The sequence below is a fragment of the Sorghum bicolor genome, chromosome 1 (assembly GCF_000003195.3).
Source record: "Sorghum bicolor cultivar BTx623 chromosome 1, Sorghum_bicolor_NCBIv3, whole genome shotgun sequence".
Taxonomy (NCBI): domain Eukaryota; kingdom Viridiplantae; phylum Streptophyta; class Magnoliopsida; order Poales; family Poaceae; genus Sorghum; species Sorghum bicolor.
Window position 1 is genome coordinate 31,032,453 of NC_012870.2, and position 13,724 is coordinate 31,046,176.

General features: G+C 41.0%; 1 protein-coding gene across 1 annotated transcript; it reads left to right on the top strand.

Moving 5' to 3' along the window:
- Positions 2,965-4,353, top strand: LOC8062785 (protein TIFY 11c). Its single transcript, XM_002464640.2, has 3 exons — positions 2,965-3,355; positions 3,436-3,744; positions 3,880-4,353. The coding sequence occupies exons 1-3, from the start codon at positions 3,114-3,116 to the stop codon at positions 4,007-4,009; spliced, it is 681 nt and encodes a 226-aa protein (XP_002464685.1). The 5' UTR covers positions 2,965-3,113; the 3' UTR covers positions 4,010-4,353.

Consider the following 13,724-nt stretch of genomic DNA (forward strand, 5'->3'; position numbering starts at 1 on the left):
GATACACATCTCGACATTTCTTATGGGCATGGCTTGTGGGGATTCATGAAGCCCACTTTTGCAATTGGACTCTTTTACGACAACTTGAGATCGACAAAATTCTGTCGTACTTAACTGGCTCCCTTCATGGGAAACCAAACCATAGCATATTGTGGTGGCCCATAGGTATCTCATTGAGCTCGATTAATTTTTTCACTTTGGTCAACTTAGATTTATACGCATAACCTAGCTATTTACCATCTATAGATAGGTAAGTAGCAAATATTTGCTAAACATGGAGAAATTAATAATATTAGTAATTCAAAATTCAATTTAGCATGATGGGAAGAGGTATCTATTGGAGCTTGAATTGCTACATGGCAAATTAGGAAGGGCGAGTAGCGAGAAGGAAGGGGGTGAAGTAGCAACAACCACATTATTTTTTAGATTGATGAAACTTCCTATATATATCACAGTATAAACTTGTGGTGAGAGGTGATGTAAGGTGGGAATTTATACTTATTATTTTCCATAGTGGACCTAATTAAAATTTTGTTGAAGTTTCAAACTATCACTATATAGAAATAGATTGGCCGAGCTCCTGACATTAACTTGGAAAGAAATGTTTATTTTCCTCCTCATAGAGCATGTGGATTCATATTGCGACCTTATAAGAATCTTTGGAGCTTACTTTGGTGCATGGTTCGAAACAACTTGCTCCTGTTTGTGCCTACAAGTGGTATCAAGATGAACTATTTGCTTTGTCTCTTGACATCTTTAAATTTCAATATTCTTATTTCACACTATATTGCATGTATTTGCCTCTTGAACTTTAGTGGTTGATGTTGCCATATCATCCTACTTCAATTGTAGCTTGTCTATACTATTCTTTGAGAAGATACCCATAGTATCCATTAGCCTTTAGTACTTACTCTACTTATTAGCTAGGCTAGGTTGTCCTTTCTTCTAATGAGTTCGACCTTCTAGGCAACAAACAAGTCCCTCCAAATACAATGAGAGTAGACCACTACATAATTTAAGAAAAAAGAAACATTTTTATATTTTAGTAACATATTTTCCCAATGACTTTGAGAGTACAATATTAGTTGTGCAACATAACTCTAACATACTCATTGTCTCTCTTGATCTTCTATCTAGGTCAAGCATGCATTAGTAAACAATATATGTTACACTAAGGCACCCTAATGAGGACAATGTTCTCTCTCATATGTTTGTGGATCCATGTGAAAAGAGGTGGCGGGGGAGGGGGGTTATGTTGATTTAGTTCCTCTAGTCGACTAAGGAAGTATACACATTGGGGTATTTTATTCATCAAGAACAACCAAACAATAAGTTATAAAAATACTATTGATAGCAATGAGCACTGTGAACACCGACCGAGCACACTAGCTTGTCTACTACTGCTAGAGGGATTATGGCTCCCTTCCCATACATCCATCGGGAAGAGGGCAAGGAGGAGTAGTAGGAGGAATAGGACATAAGAGAGAGAGAGAGAGGTGCAATCGAGAGCTGGGATGAGGTTGAGTGGAAGTGGAGGCTATTAGGGTTTCTCATAACATATTCTAATAACGATAGCAATCCTATCCATGGATATTATACACGACGGGTGTAGGCCTAGTATAAAATTTCAACCATGGGTGTGGGTACGTTGCATCACTCATTAATGCTAAAAGTATAAATAATTCTATCTATTCTAGTGATAATCTAACTCATGGGTGATGGTATCCATAGGTATTGTACCCGATGCGGACACAAAATCTTACCCATAGGTATGGGTGCAAGTATTAAATTTCACCTGGTTGACAATTTTGTGGTGGGTGGGTAGTTACTCCATCCCCAACTTATTACCGGACCTGCTACCATCTTATACTCTGAGGCCGTTCACGGGCTAACACTACTACAGAATGAGGCATTGGTCGATGCCCAAAATCGTCAAAAGCCTCAACATTTTTGTAGCCCCGGGCTAAAGACTTCTTTAGCACCGGTTTGTAACATGGGCCGGTGCTAAAGGGGCCTGCCCAACGGCTACTGACAAGTGTTGTTGGGGCAGGGACCCTTTAGCACCGGTTCTTGTTACCAACCGGTGCTAAAGGGTTCCCTTTAGCACCGGTTGGTCAGTTCCATGGGCAGAGCCAAACCCTTTAGCACCGGTTCGTGACACAAACCGGTGTTAAAGGTGACCCTTTAGCATCGATTTGTGCCTTGAACCGGTGTTAAAGGTCTAGTTTATAGGCCGCGACTACCTCCTCCCCTCTGTCTGGGGGATCATTTGAAACCAGAGAGCACCATTGTTGTTTTTAGAGCTTGCATTTTGTTCTTCTTTCTTGTTCTTCATCTCCGACGTCTATCGTTGATCTTCTTCGACTCCGTCATCGTCTCTTCGTGCTTGGAGGTGACTAACTTCATCCTTCCTTGTCTTTTTCACGTTGTTTTTGGCTTGTGATTTTCCCATCATTTTTAGCTCAAATCCACTTTATTATTTTGAATCATTCACCAGACAGGCCTTCTACAAAGATAATAAAAGTGCAAGTATATATCTTCACCAACGGTTGGTATAACAAACTATTGTGCAAATGATTTTCACCGTCAGATCATATTATGAGAAAAGGCGGAAGTTATTTCTATAATCATCTAAGTCCACTCTTGTCCCTAAAAATAACACAACGCATCAGATTAGGTACCGGGTAAAACTAGTCCAAAATTAGATAGATGATATTAGAGAGGCAAGCAAAGTAAATGAATGCATGCAAAATAACCCACAGTGCAAAAGGAGGGATAGAAATAGATAGCGCGCGCAGTGTGTGTACATCAGTGGCTGTGGCTCTAGCCGGGGTCCTCCCTCGCGCTCGCGTCGGCCCTCCGCTAGCAGGGCCTCGCATTTCACGTGCTCGATCCCTCCCTCGCCCAGACGCACAAACAAACGAAGGCTGCCCGGGCCTCGCGGCTATAATAGCAGCAGCCCGCCCACGCAACGCAAGAGAGAGACTGCACAGAGAGAGAGAGAGAGAGAGAGAGAGAGAGAGAAAGAGAGGGAGAGGCCGACGCACCAGCACCACCGGCCACCAGTGATCCGGCCAAGCTATCGAGGAAGGACGTAGACGTACGGGGAGGAGATGGCCGCCTCTGGGTCTAGGAACAACAGGTTCGGCATTACGTGCGCTCGCCTGCGGCAGTTCATGATGGAGCAGAACCACAGGCAGCTGCGGATGGGTGACCTCGTCGTCGGGTCCTCCTCGTTCCAGAGGCCACTGCAACTGACCCCGGTCCCTGTAGCGACGGGGCCGGCGGGTTCCTGGGACACCGGCGCTACGACCTTGTCGCTGTTCCCCGCCGGCACTGGCACGGAGGTCATCAGGTGAGCTCGATTGATTGATCTGCATCTGCTGCCTGGCCCGGTTTAATTTCTCGATCTCGGTCGGGTTTGTTGCATTGCAGGCCAGAGGAGACCAAGGCCACCCTGACCATCTTCTACAAGGGACAGGTGGCCACGTTCCACAACTTCCCGGCAGACAGAGCCAAGGACCTCCTGCAGATGGCAGGTTCTGTGACCGGGAAGGCGCCGGAGAAGGGGTTCTTGCAGATGGCAGATTCTGTGACCGGGAAGGCGCCGGAGAAAGGGGTGATGATGACCGCCGTGCCAGGAAAGGCGGAGACCAGCGATGAGCCAGCGGATGCAGGGGCAGGCATGCCGCCCATCGCAAGGAAGCTGACGCTACAGAGGTTCCTTAGGAAGAGGAAGAACAGGTGAGAAGAGATCACAAGCACTCTAAAACTGACATCCACTATATATATCTATGGGAGGATGTGTCTTATCAATAATTTTATTTGGAATTTTGGATAGAGCACTGGATGATACTGCACGTGTGTTATTACTCGCAGGATCGCCGGCACTGACGACGACGGTGACCACAATGAGGATGCTTTGCCGTGGAAGAAGAGAGACTCCGCTGGCACCGGCAACAACCCCGCGGAAGACGCGCCTGATGATGCCTCGTGGCTCAGGCTCTGAAACCCTTCCCCCCGTTGGGAAGGAGTGCTGGCATGCATGCCATATATACATCTCCATTATGATAATACAATAATAATCCCGTGCCTGTCCCAGAATTCTTAGGATCACCTCCTAAGAATTCTTGGCCCTGTTTTGAAGAGTTGTAGTTTTTCTAAAAGCACCTCCAGGAAAGCTCTAAGATGGTTTTTCTGTTTTTTTAGTATAAAGTGCAGCTTTTGGAGTTTAACTGCTGCCAGGGCCATAACTTTTGCATCTCTGTCAATGCTTTTGTGTGCTATATAATAATGAACAAGGACCGGTTATGGAGACTAATAATAATGTGGCATCATGCAGTTATATATCCATTGTGTGATCTATTGCTAACTTTTCTTTTTTTATCAAAATAGGGAGATTAAAACATTGTTGTCATTAACAGGTGTTTCATAATAATTAACTGAAATGCCCTGTTTGGATCTCATGGTTTAAGTTTGTTAGCTAAAATTAATTATGGGCTAAACTTTAGACCACTTTGCCTCACTGTCTATTCAACTAATGATCTTGTTGTGAGGTTGGCTCAATTTTAGACACAACTTTAGACCACCTGTTTGGAGCCAAGTTAAAATGATCTAAAGTCTAGCTACTAAACTTTAGACCATGGGATTCAATAGGCCCCCAAGTTTTCACTACTAAATAAGCAGAACAATGAAATATGTTTCTTACCAAAAAAAAAGAATCAAATGTTTAGTCTTTGGTCCCGTTGGTGTAAAAATTGGTATCTCGCACCAACAATCTCGAGGGCTTTCAGAGGGAGTGCAGGAGCTGAAGTCCTAGACCTCCTGAGCCACAAACGCCCGAGCTTGATGAATTGATTCTGGGGCGTGCAAGTTAATTTGACCTGAAATTGACATGGTAGAAGTACACAAGTAAAATTATGGAACCTGACGGTTATTGCCAGACAGTTTCGACATGTATGGTCTTGAGAAGCCATTGAAATAAAGGAAATTAACTAGGTAATGATGCAAAAAGATAAGTTATAAAATATATTAAACAAATACAATACATCTTATGTGTACAAATGACCAGATCGACTATTTAGCTGATACGCTGTGTATGAAAGAGAGATAGCTTACGTGTATTATCCTCTTATCCATTAAATAAACGATAACCTATTAAGACTGGTCTAAAGGCCACAGGTCTTAATAAATTACTTTCATAATTGTATTAAATCTATATTCATATGGTCTAAAGGCTAGCAGGCTTCAATAAATCCAACACAGATTACTAGTTCATTTAATGCACAAGCGGGTTCATGCACTCGCGCTATTCGTTTAAGCTTAGTTGGATCGACTATTTAGCCGATACAGGATCCATGAAGCACGAACAAGATCTATCTACTTCGTTATAATTAGATTTGATTATGTTATCAAATTAATTCTAACAAAAGTAAATATCTCGAATGCATGACATGTAATAACCAAGATCAACAGGTTAATTATCTTAATTTCGCTTAATAATTATTGTTTTGCTTAGGGTTTAAGATAAGCATGTAGATTTGAATCTCAAACTAACGTGTCGAATCTTGATTGGGCAGAATATTGTTACAATAAATAAAACATTGAGCTTCAAACAAATTGATAACTTAATGAATCTATTAAATTGCCGATTTAATAGAGCCGATAACTAATTTGAATCAATATTCATAAGAGATTGAAGCAATACAGCCTTACAAATACAATTCAAATCGATAACTAATTCACAATCGAGCTTGACATGAGTTCGAATGATGCAGCCATGATAAACTAAACATGAACCATGAAAAAATTACAAGCAAACCGAAGGTCAAAATCAACAAATGCAGCTCGATTCGTTGAAGGTCGTGTCGAGTGTTGGTATAAATTAACTGTACTCCACTAAATAAGTTTTAAGTAGGATTATCCGCAAGCGCACAGATATCATACCAGTGTCATATTTTACTCAGAGGTTTTAAATATCGTATCCATAGGGAACAGTTGTGATGATGACAAAGTATATAGACTTAACCCTACAATTAGGCTAGATCATATCAAGAAAAAAGAAATAGCTAATGCACTCTAGTTCTGACTCCGGTAAACTTTGTATAATATCATCTTATCGGACAAGCAACCCGAATAGGAGAAGAAACAGAGTAATCTCCTACCAAGCACCTATAAGCATATCAGTTCTATCAATAGAAAGTAGACTACAGAGGATTCAACGTAGATATAAAGTCACCTATGAGAGCTACCACAGTTTTTTGCTTTGATTTGCTAAGTGTGGTGCCTTATGACATTGAAGTTATCTGAGATTACACAGCAATATGTGAATTTGGCTTGGGTGAGTACCAATAGTATCTTATCAAGTATCAAATGACAAAAATGAATAATAAACACACCAGATTAATTTCAGGAGTGCTTCAGTCCCTAATCAACTGTTTGAAGAACCTGATTAGCAAATAAACATGATGGGTGCTCTAATGGTATTTGTCTGCCTCATACAACTTCTCTGCTGGACTAAAATTTAACAAGCATGCCACTCAGAAAACTACATGATGGATTTGGCAAAGTATTTAACAAGCATGACGTAAATAGTTTCTCTGTTGAACGGTACTAAATTCTTGGTATTAAATTTCCTATTTTATTGTGGACAACAATATTGGGAAATTATAAGAATTAGTCAATTATATAACAAGCAAATATCATTTCTTATATACCTAATCAAATTTATTTGATACTATACATATCACACGGTGGCAAACAATTAGTATTATGTCAATTTCCTATTAGTGCATCATAAAGGCAATACATGTTATTATATCACACGGTGGTCACATTGCATATTTCCCAGACGAGAGCTATCACATTATTATATTTTTGCTATATGGATCGTCAGAGAATATTTGCTATTTTAAATTAATATCATTTTCTATCGATGTATTCAGAAAGCAATAATATTGATTAATGGTTTGAGGAATCGACTACTTCTACATTGACAGTAACACCAAAAAGGAGGAATCGATATTACCTCAGACTTTGGTTTGGGGGAAACCGAAACCCTCTTCTTCGGTGCACTGGACGATGCTCCTTTGGCTCCCTTCGTGCTTGTGGCCGCCGCCTTCATCTTTCCAACCCTAGAAGCCTGCCTGGTGCGCTCCTTTGGCGGATCCACATGGTGGCCGGAGTCGTCGGAGTCCACGAGGTACGCGATGCGTGCGAACTGGCCGCGGGAGTTACGCGCTTGAGTACGCGCGTTGTGGCCGCGCTTCTCGGGTGACATGCTCGCCGAGACTGCCGCCACCTTCGTCGTCTCCGACCCGTCCGCCATCTTCGCGAGCTCCGCCTTCTTCTTCATCTCAGCCTTCTTGGTCGCTTCCGCCATCGTCGTCCCCGCCACCTCCGCCGTCTCCACCGTCTCTCGGGTGTGGGGAATCGGATCCAGAGGATCCTGCGTCTGCCTTGCTCACTCCACCTCGCCCCCTTCGCCTCTGCCTCTCTGTTGCCTCTTTGAAATGGGGAAGGGGAATGGGAAGTGGATGGGGTCACGGGATGGCGTCACGGGGAGGTCAAGCCGTCAGAAGTAGGTCACGGGTGCGTCCGCCTAGCTCCCTCCACATCGAACTGGGCTGGCCCATTTACATCATAGATTTTTTTAATTAAGTCCACAATTTTTTGTTCTTTTTTTTATTCTTTTCATAAATGACCATTTAACCAGTACCAATTCCAAATTACAAATAATTTCTTTCTACTTATTTTTTGTATACTATATTACACATACTTACGCTTATTTTCAAACTATTACATTTATACATTTTTTACTACTACTACTAATACGACCTAGTAATACAACTACAACTACATTACTACTCTTCTTCCATATTAGGCACAACTTGGATTTGCTCTTACTACTACTCTTCTTCCATATTGTACCCTCTAGATTTGCTCTTACTTGCAGGGACAGGGACATCAAACCAGTCGCATTGAAACAACATTACTTCATTCTCACCCTCTAGCATATTGGGCACAACTGGAGGGAGAAGAGTATTTTCTTTGAGCTTCCTTTCTGGAAAAAATTGCTTATTAGGCACAACTTGGATTTGCTCTTACTACTACTCTTCTTCCATATTGTACCCTCTAGATTTGCTCTTACTTGCAGGGACAGGGACATCAAACCAGTCGCATTGAAACAACATTACTTCATTCTCACCCCTCTAGTGGTAGGTGGTGGTTCTACTACTACTAATACTAAGTAGTAGTAGTAGTAGTAGTAGTAGCGGTAGTACTGATAGTAGTGTGTGGTAGTGGTAGGTAGTAGTGGTAGTAGCGGTATTGGTAGTAGTAGTACTGATAGTAGTAGTAGTAGTAGCGGTAGTACTGATAGTAGTGCATTGAGACTGGCCTTAGTACTCATCCAAACGAAGCCATTAACAAGCCGCTTTGACCATTTTGTACAAATCTAGTCAAAGTTGTGGCACATAAACAAAAAAGTTACATTTAAAAAGGAACAAAGGGACTACGTTTTAAATAATATAAAATAGAGTAATATAGAACCAAAAAATTAGCACTATAATATGTAAAAAAGCTATATGTGAAGAAAAACCTATTTACAATTTCCTATATTTTATATTTAATTATTTAATATCAAGTATTAATTATTGAATACCATCAAGTAATTTTCTATACCATCACGGCTGCTAAAAACTCAATCGCAAAAAACAAAGATGCTAGTGCTCATTTACAACACTTCCTGGAGATTTGCAACACATTTACCATATAAGGAGTTTCCAAAGATGCTATACTACTTCGCCTCTTCCCATTCTCACTGTTAGGAAGAGCGAAGCAGTGGTTCTACGCTACAAAGGAGAAGAATACTACGTGGACACTCTGCTCAACAAACTTCCTGGCTAAGTTCTTTCCCATGGGCAAGACCAATGCTCTCCGTGGGAAGATTACAAGTTTCCTGCAACAACATGACGAATCTGTTCCAGAAGCATGGGAGCGCTTCCAAGACTACATCCTAGAATGTCCCCATCATGGAACGGAGAGTTGGCTATTGATGCAGACGTTTTATCATGGGCTCGGCAACAGTGCCCGAGAGACCATGGATGCTGCAGCTGAAGGAGCATTCTTATCACTTACTATACCACAAGCCACAGCTCTTGTGGATAAGATGGCGTCCAATCAAAGCTAGAATGAAGAGAGGACCCAGACACGCAAGAGAGGTGGAGGTATGCATCAGCTGAAGGAGGTAGACATGCTGTCTGCAAAGCTAGACCTGCTCATGAAGAAGCTCGATGATAGAGCTGGAGACAAGAAAGAAGTTATGCACATCTATGACTCTCACATGACTTGTGAGGAGTGTGGAGACACTGGACACTCAGGCAACCACTGCCCTGAGATGCTTGAGGATGTGAACTACATCATCATCAACAACAACAACTACTACAACCGTCCTCAACAAAATCAAGGTTGGAATCAACAGAGGCCTAACTACTTAGGTAATTATCAAGGTAACGATTCTTACAACAATAATAATAATTTTCCACCTTTGAGGGAGTTAGTGTCTAATCAAGGAAAGCTAATGGATAATCTATCTAAGAAATTGGCATCTAATGATAAAATGCTAGAAAATATAAATAATAGAATGGATAATTTTTCTACTGCCATCAAGAATCAAATTAGCTTTAATAAAATGATTGAATCTCAGTTAAATCAAATAGCTGCTGCTGTTCCTACTACTAACCCCGGTATACCATCACAACCGGAAGGATTAGAATCTGCAAATCTTGTAGACATATTTGATGCAGGTAATTGGAGTAACCCCGTCACTGAATTCTCTACTGACCTTCTGCCGGTCAAGAGAGGAGATCCAGGACGCCCCGTCATCCCGATCTCCATCGGCATGGTGGACGTTCCAGAAGCACTCTGTGACTTTGGCTCCAGCGTCAACATTATACCCAGGGTACTCTATGAAAAATTCTTTACATATCCTTTATTAAAAATAACCATGTGTCTGCAGTTTGCAGATCAGACGATAACTTTTCCAAAAGGAATAGTGAAGAACCTTTGTGTCTGAGTTGGTACCTTATATGCTCTAGCCGACTTCGTAGTGGTAGAGACCGGTAATGATGAGAGGGCACCTATCATCTTAGGAAGGCCATTCTTGAATACCACGGGAGCTATCATCTACGCCAGTGCTGCCAAGATCAGTTTCTACGTCAAAGGGAAGAAGGAGACATTTTTCTTCAAGAACAAGTCTACACAAATTCCAAATCAATCCAGACGTGAGTCAAGGAAGAGGACCAACAGGAGAAACAGGAACAAGCAAGTGTGGACCGAGTCAGCTAAGATGGTCACTGCAGTTCATGGAGGCCAAGACCACCAACTTAAGTCACCGCTTTTGACCAAGAAGGACGACCCAGGAATGCCAAACATCTACTGCTCCATAAATGGATACAACTTCTACAAGGCAACTTGTGACACCGGATCGGGCGTCAACATAATGGCCGCAGTCACCTATCGGCTCTTGTTCGGAACCATGCCACTAAGACCAACATACATTCAACTCCAGATGGCAGATCAGACATTTTGAGAAGTTAAAGAAATAGTAACTGATGTTCCAGTCAAAATAGACGATCACTTTGTCTACACAGACTTTCAAGTTATTGACATGGGAGAAGACGAATATGATCCACCCATCATCCTTGGAAGACCGTTCCTCAGCACCGTTAAAGCAATTATCTACATTGGAACCGGAGAAGTCCATATGCACTTCCCCTCAGAGAAGGTACACCGTTATTTTACTGACCCTAACTATATCGTTGAAGAATCTAAGCAGGTAAGGAAACGACGCAACCGCAACCAGAGGAGGCAGATCATCAAGGACGGATGGGCAGACTATGAAGGAGAAGTTGTAAGGTCAGAAGACGTAGAGTTTAAACAGAATTATCCAGAGGAGATCCAAGCACCAAGTCAGGTGTGGAAAATGAAGATAACTATACATGAAGAGGAGGCGCTGCCGGAAGTACCGACTACGCCACCCAACGAATCCCAGGACAATTGAGAAAATGGAGAGTCCCGTTCGGAGGACTTAAAAACACCGAACGCCTTGCCAAGAGGTAACTTGGTAGTTATCCTTTCCCTTTCAATTATTTTAAATAGTTTACTTAGTTAATCATGTTCATGCTATCTTAAAAAGAAAATAAAAATGTGAAAAACAGTAAGCCCCATGTGAGTATGCGAGTGGCATAAAACCCATAAGTACATTCATTGTGGTGGCATAAAAATAAAATAAATATTTTTTTGCTTTATAAAAATGAAAATGAAAAACAGGGAGTAATATTTATTAAGGAGTCTCAACATGATAAAGGCTAGATATTTATGCTAACACTTAACCAGGTCCATAAGCTTTGTTGTCTATTTGAACTCCACAGAATTTAAAAATCGAGAAGACTAGCAGACGGAGGATATTCTAATCGCTGTCAGAATGCTGCTGACTTTCAAATACACCTCTGCCACCTGCTAGCTACATCAAGAGAAATTACGTCAAAATTCAGCTTGGAGGAGAGCACCCCCATTTATCTCGATAAGTATTTCTATCTATCTATCTTTATACTTATATTATTTTAGAATATAAATATACATAACTATGAAAAACCAAATAAAGATTTTATGCTTATTTATATATATATATATATCTTTTGCTTAGTGTGTTTAATAAATAAATAAAGTGGCTATGCTAATCTGTATCTTAATAATAAAACTCTAGCATGGATATGATGAATAGTTGCTCTGCCTAATTTGCACATTGTAAGTTCTCTCTCAAGTTTAGATATAACTGTTATAATTTAAAGCTTGCTCTAGACCTAAACTTGTGGGATGAAAACTTGATTTGAAGTCTAAGTTGTTAACGGATATGATATGGGAAGGTTGAGCTGCTGTTTATCTGTTCCTAGAGATGCTAGAATTCTGGAGAATTTTATCTTTAAAAATCTTTAAAATGTTGCATGATGAGTTCCTGTATGATGAGAGTTTAAATTCCTACCACAGCCATATATACATGCTTGCTAGACTTTGAGCCATACATTTACTATTTACTGCTTATGAGCATTGAGTGTGGTCAAGCTGTGTAGATCCTTAGGAGCTTGTCATGTGGTTAAATCAAGATTTCACTTGCACGTTCACTCATATATGCTACTTCTATTCCGGAAGTACCATCCACATATATCCACCCATTTCCATCTCCAGAATCACCCTAAAAATATTCTACTCCTAATCCGGGAGAGAATAGCCAAAAATATTTCTGTTTTTCCCTTGTGAAATAAATGCTCAAGTTATCTTGTTACTACCACTTGCTATATTATCTCAAGAGATGAGTGCTCTAAAAAAAAGAGAAAGAAAAAATATATAGATATGAGGAAATAAAAAGGAGCAAGTGCTCGGAACCTCAAAAGAAAAGAAAAAGTGAGACGAGAGGTAAAAATGGACAAGTGTCCGACAGTAGAATTAGGGGTAGAAGATACCCACCTGAGAGAAAAGAAAAAGAAGAGCATCTCATTCTCCTCATAAAATTTCAAAAAGCAAGGAAGGTATGTATCCCCTCAAAGAGCAAAGTAGAATTAGACTTCCACCATTGTTATCACCATTATCACCATACACCATTCATTCACCACACATGCACATCTTGATTTGGCTTATTGATTTGTTTCTTTGGATCCATGGTTTGACTATGCAATAAATGTCTTGTAAGTATGTATATTTTATCTCCCACCTATGAGCTCCAGATATTAAAGCCTTATTAGAGTAGGGTGAGAGAGAGGACAATGTCACTATGCTTTACACCACAAATACTACATATCATGAGAGAAGGCATATACCATCACTGCCTTGGTAAGGATCCAGAAATACCACAAAAGAGAGATCTGAGAGAATCATACAAGGAATCTCTGAGTTTTATTTGAAAATCTGCAAAAACACCAGAGCTATAGCTGATCAAGAATAAGAGACATGGCACTTGGCTAGACTGTTCTATCTTTTAACCTCTCAAGACAGAAGTGACGGTTACAAGTCCCATGGTGAAGGTAAAGTAAGTAAGTTTTAAGTCTTGACAGTTTACTCTAACTCAGAGATGAGATCTTATTTAAAAAAGCATGTGTACCGTCAATTTTTAAAAATATTGCAACAACTTATGATCCATAGCTGAGTCTATCCTTGCTCAGGGACGAGCAAGAGGTAAGCTTGGGGGAGTTTGTTGATGGTCCTTAAGTATCAAATTTAATTATCAAATAAATAAAGAAAAGGATCCAAATGAAATCAACATCTAGACTTAGGGTTTTATCTGACAGAATTCCACGAGTTTTGGTGTTTGTCTATTTCTATAGGGGGTTATCAGGAAATACGGAAGAAAGGCCCACACGTCGGGATTACATAAAGATATTAACGTGCCGCGCAATTATCTTACATCTAGAAGACTCCAGAAGCCACGAGACCGAAGCGGAGGCGAAACGGGGCCTGACCCTGGGCGCCTGCCTAGGAGATCAGGGCGCCCGCCCACCTCCTGAGTCCAATCAGGACTCTGCTTTGCGGGAGATTTCCACCGACCTAAAGGATGTATCTAAACCATACAATTTATGTCGGTTTGATCCAACGGCCCATATTCACTTGAAGGGACTATAAAACCAGACCCCCTGGCCCCTGGAGGAGAGAGCCTCTCAACCCTAATTCAT